This window comes from Anomaloglossus baeobatrachus, chromosome 1 (assembly GCF_048569485.1).
Source record: "Anomaloglossus baeobatrachus isolate aAnoBae1 chromosome 1, aAnoBae1.hap1, whole genome shotgun sequence".
In the NCBI taxonomy this organism is placed as follows: domain Eukaryota; kingdom Metazoa; phylum Chordata; class Amphibia; order Anura; family Aromobatidae; genus Anomaloglossus; species Anomaloglossus baeobatrachus.
Window position 1 is genome coordinate 26,566,168 of NC_134353.1, and position 19,318 is coordinate 26,585,485.

General features: G+C 44.9%; 1 protein-coding gene across 7 annotated transcripts in view; it reads left to right on the forward strand.

Moving 5' to 3' along the window:
• Window positions 1-19,318, forward strand: part of DYSF (dysferlin) — a 423,810-nt gene that overhangs the window by 355,501 nt on the left and 48,991 nt on the right. For all 7 annotated transcript variants that reach the window (XM_075346129.1, XM_075346154.1, XM_075346146.1 and 4 more), the window contains one exon: window positions 8,437-8,535. In XM_075346129.1, coding sequence (XP_075202244.1) covers window positions 8,437-8,535 — 99 coding nt within the window. The remainder of the gene's footprint in view (window positions 1-8,436; window positions 8,536-19,318) is intronic.

The following is a 19,318-nucleotide window of genomic DNA, read 5'->3' on the forward strand; positions in this document are numbered from 1 at the left end:
GGGACACTGCTACAGTGCCTTGCGAAAGTATTCAGCCCTGTTGAATTTTTCAACCTTTTCCCACATTTCAGGCTTCAAACATAAAGATAAAAATGTTCTGGGGAAGAATCAACAACAAGTGACACAATTGTGAAGTTGAACGATATTTATTGCTTATTTTAAATTTTTGTAAAAAATAAATAATTGAAAATTGGAGTGTGCAATATTATTCATCCCCTTTACTTTCAGTGCAGGAAACTCACTCCATAAGTTCATTGAGGATCTCTGCATGATGCAATGTTGTCCTAAATGACTGATGATGATAAATATAAGCCCCTGTGTGTAATCAAGTCTCCGTATAAATGCCCCTGCTCTGTGATAGTCTCAGTGTTCTATGTAAAGCGCAGAGAGCATCATGAAGACCAAGGAACACAACAGGCAGGTCCGTGATACTGTTGTGGAGAAGATTAAAGCCGGATTTGGTTACAAAAAGATTTCCAAAACTTTAAACATCCCAAGGAGCCCTGTGCAAGCGATCATATTGAAATGGAAGGAGCATCATACCACTGCAAATCTACCAAGACCCGGCCGTCCATCCAAACTATCATCTCACACAAGGAGAAGACTGATCAGAGATGCAGCCAAGAGGCCCAGGATCACTCTGGATGATCTGCAGAGATCTACAGCTGAGGTGGGAGAGTCTGTCCATAGGACAACAATCAGCCGTACACTGCACAAATCTGGCCTTTATGGAAGAGTGGCAAGAAGAAGCCATTTCTCAAAGATATCCATAAAAAGTGTTGTTTAAAGTTTGCCACAAGCCCCCTGGAGACAGCAAACATGTGGAAGAAGGTGCTCTGCTCAGAGGAAACCAAAATCAAACTATTTGGGCACAATGCCAAACGATATGTTTGGCGTAAAAGCAACACAGCTCATCACCCTGAACACACCATCCCCACTGTCAAACACGGTGGTGGCAGCATCATGGTTTGGGCCTGCTTTTCTTAAGCAGGGCAGGGAAGATGGGTAAAATTGATGGGAAGATGGATGGAGCCAAATACAGGACCATTCTTGAATAAAACCTGTTGGAGTCTGCAAAAGACCTGAGACTGGGACAGAGATTTGTCTTCCAACAAGACAATGATCCCAAACATAAAGCAAAATCTACAATGGAATGGTTCACAAATAAACGTATCCAGGTGTTAGAATGGCCAAGTCACAGTCCAGACCTGAACCCAATCGAGAATCTGTGGAAAGAGCTGAAAACTGCTGTTCACAAACGCCTCCATCCAACCTCACTCAGCTCCAGCTGTTTACAAAGGAAGAATGGGCGAGAATTTCAGCCTCTCCATGTGCAAAACTGATAGACACATCCCCCAAGAGACTGCAGCTGTAATCACAGCAAAAGGGGGCGCTACAAAGGATTAACTTACAGGGGATGAATAATATTGCACGCCCCAATTTTCAGTTTATTATTTTTTTAAAAAAAAGTTTAAAAAAAGCAATAAATTTTGCTCATATTCACAATTGTGTCCACTTGTTGTTGATTCTTCACCAGAACATTAACATTTTTATCTTTATGTTTGAAGCCTGAAATGTGAGAAAAGGATGAAAAATTCAAGGGGACTGAATACTTTTGCAAGGCACTGTATATGTTGGGACTCTGCATGTGTGGGATGGGGGTGCAGGACTCTGGTCTAATAGCTTTTCTTTTCTTATGGCTGCAGAAGATCCTGTGGGTAAGTAACATGTGGGGACCCAGCGTGACCCACGAGGGCCACCGCCTCCCCTGACTGTGGCTGGGGGACGATGAATGTGATTTATATCAACCTCTCATTGAAAACAATGTCTATTCACCAGGTTAATGTAAGGTCCCGTACGGCCGGCTCAAGTGCAAAATCCAATAATCCTCTATTAGATTTTCTCCATGAGGTCAGCGCGCTGGAATCCTGCGGATTACTAAAATAGACATCATTATTTGTAGGAACGTTTCAAGAATCCGCTGCAGAATCTGTGCAGAAATGTGGAATTACTGCCGGGGAGAAAGCTGCCGACCCTGGACTTTATCACTGTGCGAAATGTGTTTCTTCTCAGCGGCTCCTCCTGACGTCAGGGCCCCGAGGTCCTCACTATGGTCTGGGCTTAATGTTACTGCTGCTGATGCCGAGATATTCGGGACTGGCCTGGATATACCTGGTATCGCTGTCTACAAGCGTCCATAGGGCTGCTATATGCAGGTGTGACTACACCTGCAAACACATATACAACAGCCCAAAATGTGGGAAACCCCTATGGCCCAGTAATTGCTTATCACTGTAGCCGGCCATGTACACAGCGATGCTCAGAGGCTGCATGGTCTGTACATACAATACCTCTGTGCCTACATGCTGTACATTGCTGTACATTGGCCAATTACACAAGCTCTACATTTTTGTCTTGGATTTCTATGGGAGTCTTATTATGGCTGTCTTTGAGCGGCTTCCTGGTAGAAATTCCCTATTGATGAAGCCTGACCCCCATGCCTGATTCCCACCCAACTGTTACGTCACCACCGGAGTCCGCTCCAGCGACTTCTGCTCCGATCGCCAGGCGACGCCGTGTTCCTGCTGTGGATGGTGCTGGTGATGGGAGAGGAGTCGATGCCAGCGGCACCGGTGGGCGCAGGCTCCATCATTATCTTGGGATCTGCAGTACCACTGGCTGACTGTGGGTGGCGTGTGTCTGCCAGCTGAAGTTGCCGGCGTTCAGCTACAGTCAATGGGAAGACACCACACCCTTCTTAGCTCCCCTCCTGTCACATGACCACTGCCAGAGATAGTTCTGATTTCCTGGCTCCTGATCCGCCCTATTCTGTTTTGTGATTCCTGTGCGCTGACTTCTGCGTGTTTTCTGACTACCCTTCTGCCTGCTGTTTTTGTACCTCGCTGCCCGATCTGGATTTGACCTCTGCTACGTTTTCTGATTCCGTCCTTGTCTGCCGATTCTGTCCCTGTTCTGCTATTCCTGGTTTGACCCTGCCTGACGACTACTCTCATCGGACTGTAGCCTTCCACCGGTAGTGATCTCCAGGGCCCTGTGTAATTCCAAATCCCTGTATAGGGGTTAAAGGGTTTCAGGGTTCTGGGGGTCCTGCTTGGTGAGTGGCTTCCCACTAGCCTGTCCATTACATCCCTTCTGAGTCTGTTGATCCAGGCAGGTGTTACACCAACCCCTATCCATTACCGTGCCCCAAAAGTGTGACTGGAGATGTACGAGTGCTATCTAACGATGAACCATCCTGCCATTAGGCACAAAAAAGCTTTCTGAACATGTTGCCAACTCTTCCAACAGTTTGAGAGGTCTCATGTTTTTCTGGAATTCTCCCATTTTTTCCAGGTGAGTTATGTACTCACTGATGAGTGATTCCACATCTGGCTAAGAATTTGTTTGGACCTGCCCCCTTTACCCCCTACATGTTGGTCAGATATATGGGTATTTGTAGTGTCCGAAATCCTACAATACATATGTGTTTTGCTCCCCCATCGTTATGTAGTAATATCCCCCATCCTGCATTAATGTCTCCCATCCTGGTAAATATGTCCCTCATCCTGGTATATGTGTCCCCATCCTGTGCTCCTTCTTTGTGTTTATGTCCTCATCCTATGCCACTTCCTTGTGTATATGTCCCCATTCTGGTATATATCTTCCCATCCTGGTATATACAGTATGTCCCCATCCTAGTCCACTTCCAGGTATATATGCCCCCCAACCTGGTATATATGTCCACAACCTGGTCTATATGTCCCCAGCTTGGGTCCTATATATATATATATATATATATATATATATATATATTGTCCTCCTCAATGGTATATATGTCCTTCATTCTTGACTCCTTTATATTGTTTGGAACTTCAATTTCTAGGTAATTCTGGGACTGTATAAAGTGGTATTCAACATATGTACAGTGCCTACAAGTAGTATTCAACCCCCTGCAGATTTAGCAGGTCTGATAAGATGCAAATAAGTTAGAGCCTGCAAACTTCAAACAAGAGCAGGATTTATTAACAGATGCATAAATCTTACAAACCAACAAGTTATGTTGCTCAGTTAAATTTTAATACATTTTCAACATAAAAGTGTGGGTCAATTATTATTCAACCCCTAGGTTTAATATTTTGTGGAATAACCCTTGTTTGCAATTACAGCTAATAATCGTCTTTTATAAGACCTGATCAGGCTGGCACAGGTCTCTGGAGTTATCTTGGCCCACTCCTCCATGCAGATCTTCTCCAAGTTATCTAGGTTCTTTGGGTGTCTCATGTGGACTTTAATCTTGAGCTCCTTCCACAAGTTTTCAATTGGGTTAAGGTCAGGAGACTGACTAGGCCACTGCAACACCTTGATTTTTTTCCCTCTTGAACCAGGCCTTGGTTTTCTTGGCTGTGTGCTTTGGGTCGTTGTCTTGTTGGAAGATGAAATGACGACCCATCTTAAGATCCTTGATGAAGGAGCGGAGGTTCTTGGCCAAAATCTCCAGGTAGGCCGTGCTATCCATCTTCCCATGGATGCGGACCAGATGGCCAGGCCCCTTGGCTGAGAAACAGCCCCACAGCATGATGCCGCCACCACCATGCTTGACTGTAGGGATGGTATTCTTGGGGTCGTATGCAGTGCCATCCAGTCTCTAAACGTCACGTGTGTGCTTGGCACCAAAGATCTCGATCTTGGTCTCATCAGACCAGAGAACCTTGAACCAGTCTGTCTCAGAGTCCTCCAAGTGATCATGAGCAAACTGTAGACGAGCCTTGACATGACGCTTTGAAAGTAAAGGTACCTTACGGGCTCGTCTGGAACGGAGACCATTGCGGTGGAGTACGTTATTTATGGTATTGACTGAAACCAATGTCCCCACTGCCATGAGATCTTCCCGGAGCTCCTTCCTTGTTGTCCTTGGGTTAGCCTTGACTCTTCGGACAAGCCTGGCCTCGGCACGGGTGGAAACTTTCAAAGGCTGTCCAGGCCGTGGAAGGCTAACAGTAGTTCCATAAGCCTTCCACTTCTGGATGATGCTCCCAACAGTGGAGACAGGTAGGCCCAACTCCTTGGAAAGGGTTTTGTACCCCTTGCCAGCCTTGTGACCCTCCACGATCTTGTCTCTGATGGCCTTGGAATGCTCCTTTGTCTTTCCCATGTTGACCAAGTATGAGTGCTGTTCACAAGTTTGGGGAGGGTCTTAATTAGTCAGAAAGGGCTGGAAAAAGAGATAATTAATCCAAACATGTGAAGCTCATTGTTCTTTGTGCCTGAAATACTTCGTAATACTTTAGGGGAACCAAACAGAATTCTTGTGGTTTGAGGGGTTGAATAATAAATGACCCTCTGAATAAACTTTTCACAATTTAAAAAAAAAAATAAGAAAAGAAATAACATTCTTTTTTGCTGCATTTCACACTTCCAGGCTGATCTACAGTCCAAATGTCACAATGCCAAGTTATTCCGAATGTGTAAACCTGCTAAATCTGCAGGGGGTTGAATACTACTTGTAGGCACTGTATATATATATACATATGTATAAATACATATATATATAGATATATTTATATATATTTTTTTTAATTGAAGTAAGATTAATAGCTAGAATTGAAGGTTTACTGAAATGTTAAAGTGAACATGTCAGCAGCATTTTAAGCAGGAGCGAAAGTTAGGGATGTAGAGGTCAGTGTTCAGCAATTATAAAGATATCTGTATTGTCCTTATCCGTTGCTTCATTGCAGAGAAATCCAGGAGCGTGTAAAAGCAACAATGATAGACAAACAGGGGAAACCAAAACTCTTTCACACAGAGTAATCAGACAACAAGTGATAAGGAGGAAAGCTAAAGTAGGGAAAAAATAAGTAGACAACCGGAGGAACTCCACAGAACATCAAGCAACATGTAGTAAATCACCAGTTACTAGAACACAACAGTACACTGACTGGTTTACTAGAAAGCTATAGTTGGCATAGGAAGACAGATTCCTCCTACTTAAAAAGGCAGGGAGTAAATGTGATAGGTCTCCCGCAACATGTGATTTAAAAGGTAACAAGCAGGCTAATTCTCTAATGAACACACAGCTGGTTAACACCCGAGTCTGCCTGTGGAACTATATATGTCAGTGTCTGTAGTCTGGAAAACGTCTGATGCCACCATGACACTTGACGAGTTTAGCGCAACACACTGTGTGACGGCGCAATAGGGAGCACCAAAAAGCCACTCTGGCTTTGTCAAAGAATCTAGGTGCAAACTGAATGTTCACATATCTCTGTGACAGCAAAAACAAATTCATAAAATTCATAAGTTGTAGCAAAAAGTGATTGATGAGACTGGTCAGTAGCAGTCATATGGGGCAATGTAATTGTGTGAGTACTGTGGTTGTGACTAAACGGTCACCATGTATTGGGAGACAGCAATTGAAGGACTCTAAGGGCCGCTTCACACGCTGCGACATCGCTAGCAATTGCTAGCGATGTCGAGCGAGATAGCACCTGCCCCCGTTGTACGGCCGATATGTGGTGATCGCTGCCGTAGTGAACACTATCGCTACGGCAGCGTCACACACCTGTTCAGCGACGTCGCTGTGACTGCCGAAAAATCCCTCCCTCAACGGGAAGGTGCGTTCGGCATCACCGCGACATCACTAAGCGGCCGGCCAATAGAAGCGGAGGGGCGGAAATGAGCGGGACGTAACATCCCGCCCACCTCCTTCCTTCCTCATTGCCGGCGGACGCAGGTAAGGTGAGGTTCCTCGTTCCTGCGGTGTCACATATAGCGATGTGTGCTGCCGCAGGAACGACGAACAACATCGTACCTGCAGCTGCAACGATAATTGGGATTGGACCCCCATGTCACCGATTAGCGATTTTAAACGTTTTTGCAACAATTCAAAATCATTCATAGGTGTCACACGCAACGACATCGCTAAAGTGGCCGGATGTGTGTCACAAATTCCGTGACCCCAACGAGATCGCTTGAGCGATGTCGTAGCGTGTAAAGCGGCCTTAATACTAATGAAGTTGTACCAAAAAAGTTCCCTCCCAAAAAACAAAAAAAACTTTCCGAGAGGAACGCTAAGCATACAATTCTTGAAGGCTAAAACTGTTCTGGTTCTGAAGGACAAAAATACCAAAAATACTTGTCCTTAAAGGATTATTCCCATGAAGTGGCATGCTTCATGGATATGCCATCATCAGTGTGTGGTCGGTGAGGTCTTCAGGGAATAAAGGGGCTTCAGTGCTCGCTTTCTTCGCTATATAACCCTGTACACACCCACTAGTCACAGAGATCAGGACCCACCATAGTCCAGGCACCTAGTCACATGCCCTCTCCATTAAAGATGCTGTCCTTTGATATGCGATATTAATAGTGGTGGAAACCCCAACAATCACAAGAAAACAGGTCTTCTGAGTCCATTTGGCCAGTGGCAATGAATTATGAACATTGCACATCGCTCCCTCCCATTTTACTCTAATGTAATCATGTTTAAGCATTGGATGGAAATGTTCTTTAAATATACTGTATGTTGAAATAAAAATATTTCTTAATATTAAAGAACTGAAAGCAATTTCCACAACATGTAGTCTCCAAAATGATCCCATCTGATGGGAACACAGATTAACTTTTCCACCATCGGTCCGGCCGTCAATGCCTCGCGGAGGTGTGAACCTCTCCAGTTGCCAGCATGGAGAGGACATGTGAAATTAATTACAAACAAGTCATATTCCGGTAACGACCTATCAGGCCATCTAATATGGGGGAATAAAATCGCACGTCTTCTGCCAAGGTAGACACAAACATTGGGTGGGACCACGTTAGCGTCATGATGACCTTGACTTTCCCTGCATTTGTCGTTGGGAAGAATGAAACATCTACGTTGGCTGCAGACTAATGTGTGAAGAACCAGAACATTTTCGGTGATATAATCTTTTACTGAGTATTTTGTTCACAATATATCATTGTTTTTGGCCATTTTCTTTCTTCCAAAATATTTAATATTTTGTCTTGTTTTCAATTCTTTTATTTTCCTGATAGGATTAGGTTGACCAGAGGTAATTGCCAATTGATTAATTTGATTTGAAGCTTGACTCCATGTTGAGTATTTTTGGGAATCCTTGGCTCCTTGGTGATATTAGGAACGATAACTTTTGTAGACATGGATTCCTTGATGGTGTTGAAATAATAAACCTTGAGAATCCTTGGTTAGTTTGGTGTTTTGGGACTTAACATTGATTTGTTGTTTGGATCAATCATTTTTGGAAATATTGGGTTTCTGGAAATATTGGGTTTCTTGTTGGTGTTGGGAATAAATATGTTTAAAATCCTTGGTTACTTGGTGGTGGGAAGGATCAAATTTACAAATCCTTGCTTTCTTGGTGACATGGGAATTTTGAATTTTTGGGGAATTTTCACTGAACGGCTTCTGTTCTTTTTACGTAAAAGGAGGAAGAATTCATTGACTGGTGGAGTAAATTCTACGCGTCCATTGGGGAAAAGGACAAGTGTGGGACTTACTTGGAGAGAGGCTTTGACACTCTTCAGGTAAGTAAATTTCCATGTTCTCTAAAAGACAATCATTTTTTAGTATCCTATCTGCTACAGCAACAAATTCTTGGAGTATTGCTAAGAATCTTCTTCATACACAGCCCCTATTGGACAAACCATCAGCAGATTTGGTTTCCAGTACCATCTCTATGCTGATGATACCCAACTGTACACATCTTCTCCTGACATCACCCCTGCACTATTACAAAATACTACCGACTGTCTGTCCGCTGTCTCCAACATCATGTCCTCCCTCTATCTAAAACTGACCCTGTCAAAAACTGAATTTCGTCTGTTTCCTCCCTCTCCTAACCTTCTGAAACCCAATATTACCATTTCTGTGTGTGGCTCTACCATTACGCCCCAGCAGCATGCCCACTGTCTTGGGGTTATATTTGACTCCGATCTCTCCTTCACTCCCATATTCGTTCACTCGCTCGTTCTTGTCAATTCCACCTCAAAAACATCTCTAGAATTTGACCTTTTCTTACCGTTGACTCTGCAAAAACTCTTACTGTCGCTCTCATTCATTCTCGCCTGGATTATTGTAATTCTTTACTAATTGGTCTCCCTGTTACTAAACTCTCCCCTCTCCAATCCATTCTGAATGCCACAGCCAGGATCATTTTCCTCTGCAACCGCTTCACTGATGCCTCTGCTCTGTGCCAGTCATTGCACTGGTTGCCTATCCGCTACAGAATCCAACATAAACGTATCACTCTTACTCACAAAGCTCTCCACGGTTCTGCACCACCCTACATCTCCTCCCTCATCTCTGTCTATCACCCCACCCGTGCCCTCTTCTCGGCTAATGACCTAAGACTGATATCCTCAACAATTCGAACCTCCCACTCCCGTCTTCAAGATTTCTCACGAGCTGCGCCTATGCTCTGGAACACACTACCAAGAGCAATCCGATTAACTCCCAACAGCCACACCTTTAAGCGGGCCCTAAAAACGCATTTCTTCAGACTAGCCTATCACCTCACTGCCCTGATCTAATATAGTCCCTTTCTGCCCTTCATAAAAATTTACTTCCAATTCTTGTCCCCTGTATCTGTAGAAATTCTGGCCAATGATGGGTTCACGCAGCTGGTTTTGAATCCCCTATTAAATTGATGGCTGGACCATATATGACAAGCTTTTCTCCCGCCCCCCCCCATTCACCTTTTGTGCCTCCCCTATTCCCTCATAGACTGTAGCTTACGAGCAGGGCCCTCACTCCTCCTGGTATCTTAATTTTGTTATTTTGTATTGTCTCAAATTGTCTGTAAATGTCCCCTCTGAATTGTAAAGCGCCGCGGAATATGTTGGCGCTATAGAAATAAAACTTATTATTTTTACAGTGAAACCTCTCCTGGACTTTCTGAAGACCACCCTTTTAGATGAGAGTTACTGAGATTTTAATTTCAATTATCTTTTTTGATAGAATCACATTCCTGAAATATCCACTTTTCACATTTTCACCTGAATGGGTCAACTTAGAATATTAGGTGGTCAATGGTTGGATCAGCATAGAACATCATGGAGATCCCTGATTAGGTCACCTTGGAAAATTATGGTGTCCTTGATTGGCTTAAACTAAAATATTATGGAGCCCTTGATTGGGTCACCTTAGAACATTATGGAGGTCTCTAATTGGGACAGCTTAAAATATTATAGGGGTCCCAGATTGGGTCACCTAAAATGTTATGGAGGTCTCTGGTCAAACTAGAACATTATGGGGATCTATGATTGGGTCTACCTACAACATTATGAAGGTCCCTGATTGGGTCACCCTAAAACATTATGTGGGTCTCTGGTAAAACTAGAACAATATGTGGATCTCTGGTTTAACCTAGAACTTTATGGGAGTCCCTGATTGGGTTAACATTAAACATTATGGGGATCCCTTATAGGGGCATCCTAGAACATTATGGGGTTCCCTGATTAGATCAATCTAAAATAATATATGGGTTTCTGATTGGATCAACCTAGAACATTATGGGGGTCATTGATTGGGTCAACATAGAACACTGTGGAGATCCCTGATTAAATCACCCTAGAACACTATGGGGGTCCCTGATTGGATAAATCTTAAATATTATGGGGCTCCTGATTAGGTCACCCTAGAACATTATGGAGGTCCTTGATTGGGTCACCCTAAAATATTAGGGGGGTCCCAGATTGGGTCACCTGAAACATTATGGAGGTATTTGGTCAAACTAGAACATTATATGGGTCTCTGATTGGGTCACCCTAAAATATAATGGGGGCTTATTTTCAAACTAACATTGTGGGACTCTGATTGGGTCAACTTACAACATTATGGAGGTCTTTGGTGAAACTAGAAAATTATGAGGGTCTCAGATTAGTTCAACCTACAATATTATGAAGTTCCCTGAGTGGGTCACCCTAATATATTATAGGGGTCCCAGATTGGGTCATCTAAAACATTATGGGGCCCTTGATTCCGTCACCCTAGAACATTATGGAGGTCCCTGATTGGGTCACCTTAAAATATTATCTGGGTCCCTAATTGGGTCACCCTAAATTATTATCTGGGTCCCTGATTGGGTCACCTAAAACATTATGGGATTTCTGGTCAAACTAGAACATTATGAAGGTCTCTGGATCAACCTACAACATTATGAAGGTCCCTGATTGGGTCACTCTAAAATATTATGGGGGTCCAAGCTTGGGTCACCTAAAACATTATGAGGGTTTCTTTTCAAACTGGAACATTGTAGGGGATTCTGGTTCAACCTGTAACATTATGAAGGTCCCCGATTGCGTCACCTTAAATATTTACTTCTTCTAAATATATTGAAAATTAGGTAACTGCAAATTTTACAAATGTTAGTGCTGGTTTTCAGATGGCACAGACTAGAATGCCCAGAAATAATAAACGTAAGGGGCTGCCACCACTTTATAAAATAGGAATACCCATTTATTAAGAGAAATCCTGGATGGGTTTTGCCATTCAATAGTTTTATTTTGCATTTATATAAATCTCTTTGAGTGGCTTTTATATCCTGAAAAATACAGTATATGATAAAAGTGAGTACACCCCTCACATTTCTATAAATATTTTATCTTTTCTTGGCACAACACTGCAGATCTGACCCTGTGATACAATGTGCAGTGTCAGTGTGCAGCTTGTATAACAGGGTAAATGTGGTGCCCTCTAAATGACAACACACAGCCATTAATGTCTAAACCACAAGCAACAAAAGTGAGTACACCCCTAAGTGAAAATGGCCAAATTGTGCTCAATTAGCCACTACCCCTCCCTAGTGCCATGTGACTCATTAGTGTTACACGGTCTCTAGTGTGAATGGGGGCAGGTGTGTTACATTCGGTGTTATCGCCCACACACTCTCTCATACTGGTCACTGGAAGTTCAACATGGTCCCTCATGGCAAAGAAATCTCTGAGGATCTGAAAAAAAGAATTGTTGCTCTACATACAGATGGCCGAGGCTATAAGAAGATTGTCACCACGCTGACACTGACCTGCAGCACAGTGGCCAAGACCATACAGTGGTATAAGACAGGATCCACAGAGAACAGACCTCACCATGGCCGACTACAGAAGCTGAGTGCACGTGCTCAGTGTCATATCCAGAGATTTACTTCTCAGAGTAAATTTATGAGTGCTGCCAGCATTGGTGCAGAGGTTACAGGGGTGGGGGGTCTTCCAGTCAGTGCTCACACCATATGCCACACACTGCAGAAGTTACAAGGGTGGGGGGGTCCGCCTGTCAGTGCTCAGACCACATGCCACACACTGCAGAGGTTACAGGGGAGGGGGGTCTGCCTGTCAGTGATCAGACCATACGCCACACACTGCAGAAGTTACAGGGATGGGGGGTCCGCCTGTCAGTGCTCAGACCATACGCCACACACTGCAGAAGTTACAGGGATGGGGGGTCCGCCTGTCAGTGCTCAGACCATACGCCACACACTGCAGAAGTTACAGAGGTGGGGGGGTCTGCCTGTCAGTGATCAGACCATACGCCACACACTGCAGAAGTTACAGGGGTGGGGGGTCCGCCTGTCAGTGCTCAGACCATACGCCACACACTGCAGAGGTTACAGGGGTGGGGGGTCCGCCTGTCAGTGCTCAGACCATATGCCTCACACTGCAGAGGTTACAGGGGTGGGGGGTCCGCCTGTCAGTGCTCAGACCATACGCCACACACTGCAGAGGTTACAGGGGAGGAGGGGTCCGCCTGTCAGTGCTCAGACCACACGCCACACACTGCAGAAGTTACAGAGGTGGGGGGGTCCACCTGTCAGTGCTCAGACCATACTCCACACACTGCAGAGGTTACAGGGGTGGGGGGTCCGCCTGTCAGTGCTGAGACCATACGCCACACACTGCAGAGGTTACAGAGGTGGGGGGGTCCGCCTGTCAGTGCTCAGACCATACGCCACACACTGCAGAGGTTACAGGGGTGGGGGGTCTACCTGTCAGTGCTCAGACCATACACCACACACTGCAGAGGTTACAGGGGTGGGGGTCCGCCTGTCAGTGCTCAGACCATACGCCACACACTGCAGAGGTTACAGGGGTAGGGGTCCACCTGTCAGTGCTCAGACAATACGCTGCACACTGCAGAGGTTACAGCGGTGGGGAGTCCGCCTGTCAGTGCTTGAACCATACGCTCCACACTGCATCACATTGGACTGAATGTCTGATATCCCAGAAGGAAGCCTCTTCTAAAAATGATGCACACGAAAGCTGCAAACAGCTTGCTTATGGCAAGAAGACTAAGGACATGGATTACTGGAACTATGTACTGTGATTGGATGAGACCAAGATAAACTTATTTGGGTCAGGTGGTGTCAAGTGTGTGTGGTAGCAACCAGTGGAGGAGGACAAAGACAAGTGTGTCCTTCCTACAGTCAGGCATGGTGGTGGAGGGTCATAGTTTGGGGCTGCATGAGAGCTGCCTGTTGTTGGGGGCTACAGTTTGTTGAGGGAACCATGAATGCCAACATCTACTGTGATATACTGAAGAAGAGCAGGATCCTCTCCAACATAATGACCCCAAACACCTCCAAGACCACCACTGCCTTGCAAAAGAAACTGAGGTTAAAGGTGTTAGACCGGCCAAGCATCTCCATACCTAAACCCTATTCAGCATTTGTTAGTTGGGATCAGCGAACCACAACAGTAAAGTTCGGGTTAAGTAGCAAACACAGGGTGTTCGGGTCTCAAACTCAAACATGGGCTTTTAAAAAAAGTCAGAGTTCTGGTGCTGTTCATATCTTAATTAAGTCTGTTAAAAGTCTGCAGCGCAGCCAATCAACAAGGTTTATTGCATGTGAAAGATGCCTGTACGTTGCTCTAAACAATAAAGAAAACAAAACGGCATAGGGTTTGCCCTATTTATTATAACCAGCCAAGGTAAAACCGACACCTAGGGGCTTGTATTATCAGGCTGTAAAGATCCATGGTTATTAGGCCCTCCCCATCCTAAAAATAGCGGCCCGCAGCCTCCATAGAAGTGGCACATCCATTAGATGCCCTAGTTCTGGCGCTTTGCCTTGGCCCTACCGATTGCCCTGGTGCAGTGGAAATTGGGGTAATACTTTTGGGATTGATGTCAGCTGGCATCAAGCCCAGGGATTAGTAATGGAAAGACGTATATCAGACACTCCCATTACTAACCCGGCAAGTGTAGAATTAAACAAAACACACACACTAGAAAACAAATAGTTAATTTGAATAAAGACTCCCTCATTTACCAATGTATTGAATAAAAAATATCCTTGAAGTCACAGCTGACATCAATCCCAAAAGTATTGCACCTTTTGCCAATGTACCAGGGAAAGCTCCAGAATCGGAGCATCTAATGGATGTGTCACTTCTGGGGTGGCTGTGGGCTGCTATTTTTAGGCTGGGAAGGGCCAAGTAACCATGGACCGTCCCAGCCTGGTAATACCAGCCCCCAGCTGTCTGCTAGTGTTAGGGGGCATCCCATGTAATTATTTAAAAAATGTATTCCCTATCCACTAGTGATGGGCAGTCCGGCTCTTTTTGGTGATCCGGTTCCTATGGCTCCGCTCACCAAAAAGAGCCGGATGTTTCAGATCGTTCTCTGCTCCTTATTAAATATGTGTTCACCCCAGGTGAACACATATTTAAGATTATAGTAACGCCGCCAAAGCCATACCCACCCGTGGCTAAACCCCGCCCACTTACAAGCAGCCAATTAGATTGCTGAGTAGGCGGAGTTTAGCCGAGGGTGGGCGGGGTTTTGGCGGCGAAAAGAGCTGTTTAGAGATTTGAGTGGCTCACATTGGTGATCCGGCTCCTGTCGTTCACAGCTGGGAGCCGGATCTTTGTGTCGGATCGTTTGCGACCGACACATCACTACTATCCACATTTGTTTGCAGGGCAATTGCCCCCATCTTGCTTCCTTTTGCAGCCTCCTAGCCCTTACTATGTCCATTTTACACCACCGAAGTTTGGGTCTATATGGCGTTTGGGGTCTGGGGTCAAGTCCAGGTCTCGGATTGGGGAACCTAAACTTCCATGGGTCCGCTCATCTCTGGGGCATCCTCAAACGGAAGGTGGAGGAGCGCAAGGTCTTTATGCATCAACCAGCTCCAGAATGTCGTCATGGAGGATGTGAGAGGATCCAGCAGCTCCTGTGAAGCTCTAGTGACCTCCATGCCCAGGAGAGTTAAGGCAGTACTGGAAAATAATGTTGGCCACACAAAATATTGATACATAGGGGTGTACTCACTTTTGTCACCAGTGGTTTAGACATTAATGGCTGTGTGTTGAGTTATTTAGGCACCTAATTTACACTGTTGTACAAGCTGCACACTAACACTGCACATTGTATCACAGGGTCAGATCTTCAGGGTTGTCCCATAAACCCATAATACGATATAATAAAATATTAACAAAAATGTGAGGGGTGTACTGACTTTTCTGATGTACTGTAAGTGGAAGCACATGTGTATGTCACAACATTTCTACATTCCATATTTTTGAAGACTTCTTAGTGACCTGATCTCAGTCTCCTCTTCGGAGGCAGAAACTCAATACCCCCCGTCCGTCCTATTGTCTTGCTCCTCACGATGTTAATCTTGAGCAATTTCTACGAAGCAAAATGATGCTGCAGAGATCACACAGATTGGAAAAAGCTGGAGCGGGCCGGCCATCATTTGCTTTGGCACCTGGGACGGCCGTTGGAATACACAGCTTGATAATTACATTATGGCTACCGGTGGTGAGCTGTCACCGCCGCAGTCCATCCCGCTCTCTGGAAACCCTGCCACATTCGCTTTGCTTCCAAGACAAAAAAATAACAATCGGCGCTTCTTCAAGAATCAACAAAACAGAGGATAAAACAGCGTAAAATGTATCAGAACGCAAAGCTTCAATGTGAAATCCAAAAGGAAATTGACGAGACCTAGAAGGGTCGTCCACGTCTCCACCGGCTCCAAAGCTTTATTTTATTATCGATATTACGGAGGGGTCCAGTGCCTGGATTATTAAATACAGAGATTTCGAGATTTAATTTTATTTTGTTTACATTTTTTCAAAAACTTTTCAGAATTGGAGTGTGCAAGCCAAGAGACAAAAGAAAACAAAAGCATCTGGAAAAGTGACCTTTACTGCATTACACAGAATATTAGAAATCTCCGGGATTCAGCAATTTCTTATTTCTTCACTTTATTTTTCATTGAACTTTGGTCAATGTCTAAAATTGAAAGTTCGTGTCAGCAGCATTTTATTAAGGGGGCAACCAGATGTGTAAGTGTCACAATGGCTATGGGGATAGCAGTGGGCCCAATGCTATCCCTAAACTCAGGGATACCCTTAAAGGTGGGAATGTCTAAGTCTCCTTCCTGGTCCTGCTCCTGAGCAGCCCTGATCTGATACCCCTCCCCTAGGGGGGTCTGGGACAAGAGAGAGATTAAACCCACAAAATAGACAGACAGGGGAAACCAAAACTCTGTCACAGATGTATAAGACAAAAAAAGATAAGGAGGAAAACAAGAACATGGAGGAAACAACAAGATGACGGGTAAACTCTACAACCACTCCAGGCAAAAAGCAACACTTTCTAGAGAGCCTGTGACACCAAATCACTCAGACCAACACTGTATAATCTATAGCTGGCATGGGTAGAATATTTCATCCAGCTTAAACATGAGAGGAGCAGATGTGATTGGCTTCCTCACAACATTTGATCAAAGAAGGCTAGCAGAGGCTAACTCTTGCTAGCCTGAGGGTGACTGAGCACACAGCAGGTTGTCGCCAGAATCTGCCTGTGTTGATCTGGTACACCAGAGAAACTACAGGACAAAGTGCCAGACTCTGCAATGTGAACAGACCCTCCCGCTGTCATGACTGTAGGCAAAATTTGTGCTAAACTCTGTGTGACAGTAAATCAGTGTTTAGGAATTAAAACAATACCTATATTGTCCTAATCTGTTGCTACATTGCAGAGAAATCCATACTTTTATCGATGTGTAAATTAGACTGCAAGTGCACTGGGACATTGTAAGTGCACTTGCAGTCCATGGCTCTTCTTCAGTTTTGAAGCTTCTAGATGCATCATGGACATCTAAAACAGAGGCTGTTTTCTGCAGGTAAGGTCACAGACAACAGCTTCTAAAAGCTGCTTTACACGACTAGCGATAGCACCCGCCCCCGTCGTTCGCGCGTCACGAGCAAATCGCTGCTCGTGGCGAACAATATCGCAGGTACGCGTCACTCGAACTTACCTTCCTAACGACGTCGCTGTGGGCGGCGAACAACCTCTTTTTTAAGGGGGCGGTTTGTGCGGCGTCACAGCGAAGTCACACAGCAGCCCGCCAATAGAAGCGGAGGGGCGGAGACCAGACGCATTAACGACACGCCAGCCTCGTTGCCGGAGGATGCAGGTATGCTGTTGTTCGTCGTTCCTGGGGTGTCACACGTAGCGATGTGTGCTGCCTCAGGAACGACGAACAACCTGCGTCCCAAACGAGCAACGATATTTTGAAAATGAACGACGTGTCAACAATCAACGATTTTGTGAGTATTTGGGATTGTTAGCGGTCACTCGTATGTGTCACACGCAACGACGTCGCTAATGAGGCCGGATGTGCATCACGAATTCCGTGACCCCAGCGACATCTCGTTAGCGATGTCATTGCGTGTAACGGGGCCTTAACACTGCAGCCAATCAAGTAGCTGGGGAGGACTGAAAACGAGCCGTGGACTGCAAGTGCACTTAAAATGCTCAGTGCACTTGCAGTCTAATTTACATATGGATAAAAAAAAGTAGGATTTCTCTGCAATGAAGCAATGTATCAGGATGATATAGGTGTTTTAATTTCCGAACGTTGACCTATTATCACATTTCCCCCCCTAAACACAGCTGACAGTTTCCCTTTAAACACAAGTCATCTTAAAAGTAGCTAAAATTAAGGATTTCTAAGATCAAAACCCTTCTAATTCAGATATCTGAAGTGTTGAGAAGTGTCTTGACCCACAGCCGAAACCCTTGCGAAACAGTGGACAGCTTTATGGAAATGGAAATTGCCTTTCAATGCTGGCTTCTCCATTGCTTTTCGGGACCCTTCGGGGCGTTTTTAGTGCGTCCGTTGACCACACAAAGACAGAGCACAATTTAATAGCCCACTTGGACACGTCTCCGCACTTGCACTACGCTTGGCCTCCGATGCTCCATTTCGTCTTCCCGGCTGTAAATTCACTGGTGCAGAATAATCATTTTCTGGATCAGCGACAAATCCTCGTATAGAAAATGTGTGGAGAGGAAACGGCGTCATCATTAGCATGTAACGCGCTTATAACTCACCGACGCTCTGCCCGGTAGGCCTCATATGCCTCGTAACCATTTATGTTGGATTTTTCCCAGTTTGTAGCTTTGTGGGGAACATTTATCCTTAATTTCAGCCTCACCGGGCTCAGAGCCGATATCTGCTCCACAGAGAAGGCGTTTTCTATGGTTGGGTCTACAGACCGGGGGTTTGGGAAGAAATGCTGCTACAGTGGGGATTTATAAATCTGTGACCTGCTTATTAATCACAATATTTTACCGCTCTTCTCATCCGGAGAAGTAAGAAGTTATCTGCTCCATATGGCTCTATGGTGCAAATAAAATAGTGACACTAGAGTTAGGCAAAATTTAACGTGTGGACAACAACGCCAGTAGAGCAATAGACAGCAGGTCTCCTGTCTGGTCAGTTGGGATGGACGATCTGCAGCATTTCTCACCCAAGTGAACAAAGCCTTGCAAGGAAAAAGAAAAAGTCCAAAACACTTCACAAAACCCCCCCAGGAAAATCACCAAAACAGACCCAAAAGCCAAAAACAAGGAAAATAAGACCTCAGTGTAAACGAAACTTAAAGGGAACCTGTCACCAGATTTGTAACTATAAGCTGCGGTCACCATCAGTGAGCTCATATACACAGCATTCTAAAATACTGTATATAAGAGCCCAGGCCACTGTGTAGAACGTAACAATCACTTTATAATACTCACCTGAAAGGCAGTGCGGTGCAGACTGGTCGGATGGGTGTCTTCGTTCTCCAGGTGCGGCGCCTCATCTTTTGGCCATCTTTGTCCTCCTCCTTCTGAATCCTGGGTGTCCTATGTCATCCACACTCACTGGCATTGAGGTCCTGCGCAGGCGCACTACAGTAAAATTGATCTTCCCTGCACAAGGATGTTTGATATTTTGGTCCATACCTCGAAACGCGTAGACCTATGGAATAAAAGAATTATTAATTAATCAACAATTCTACAACTTTTCTGGCAAAA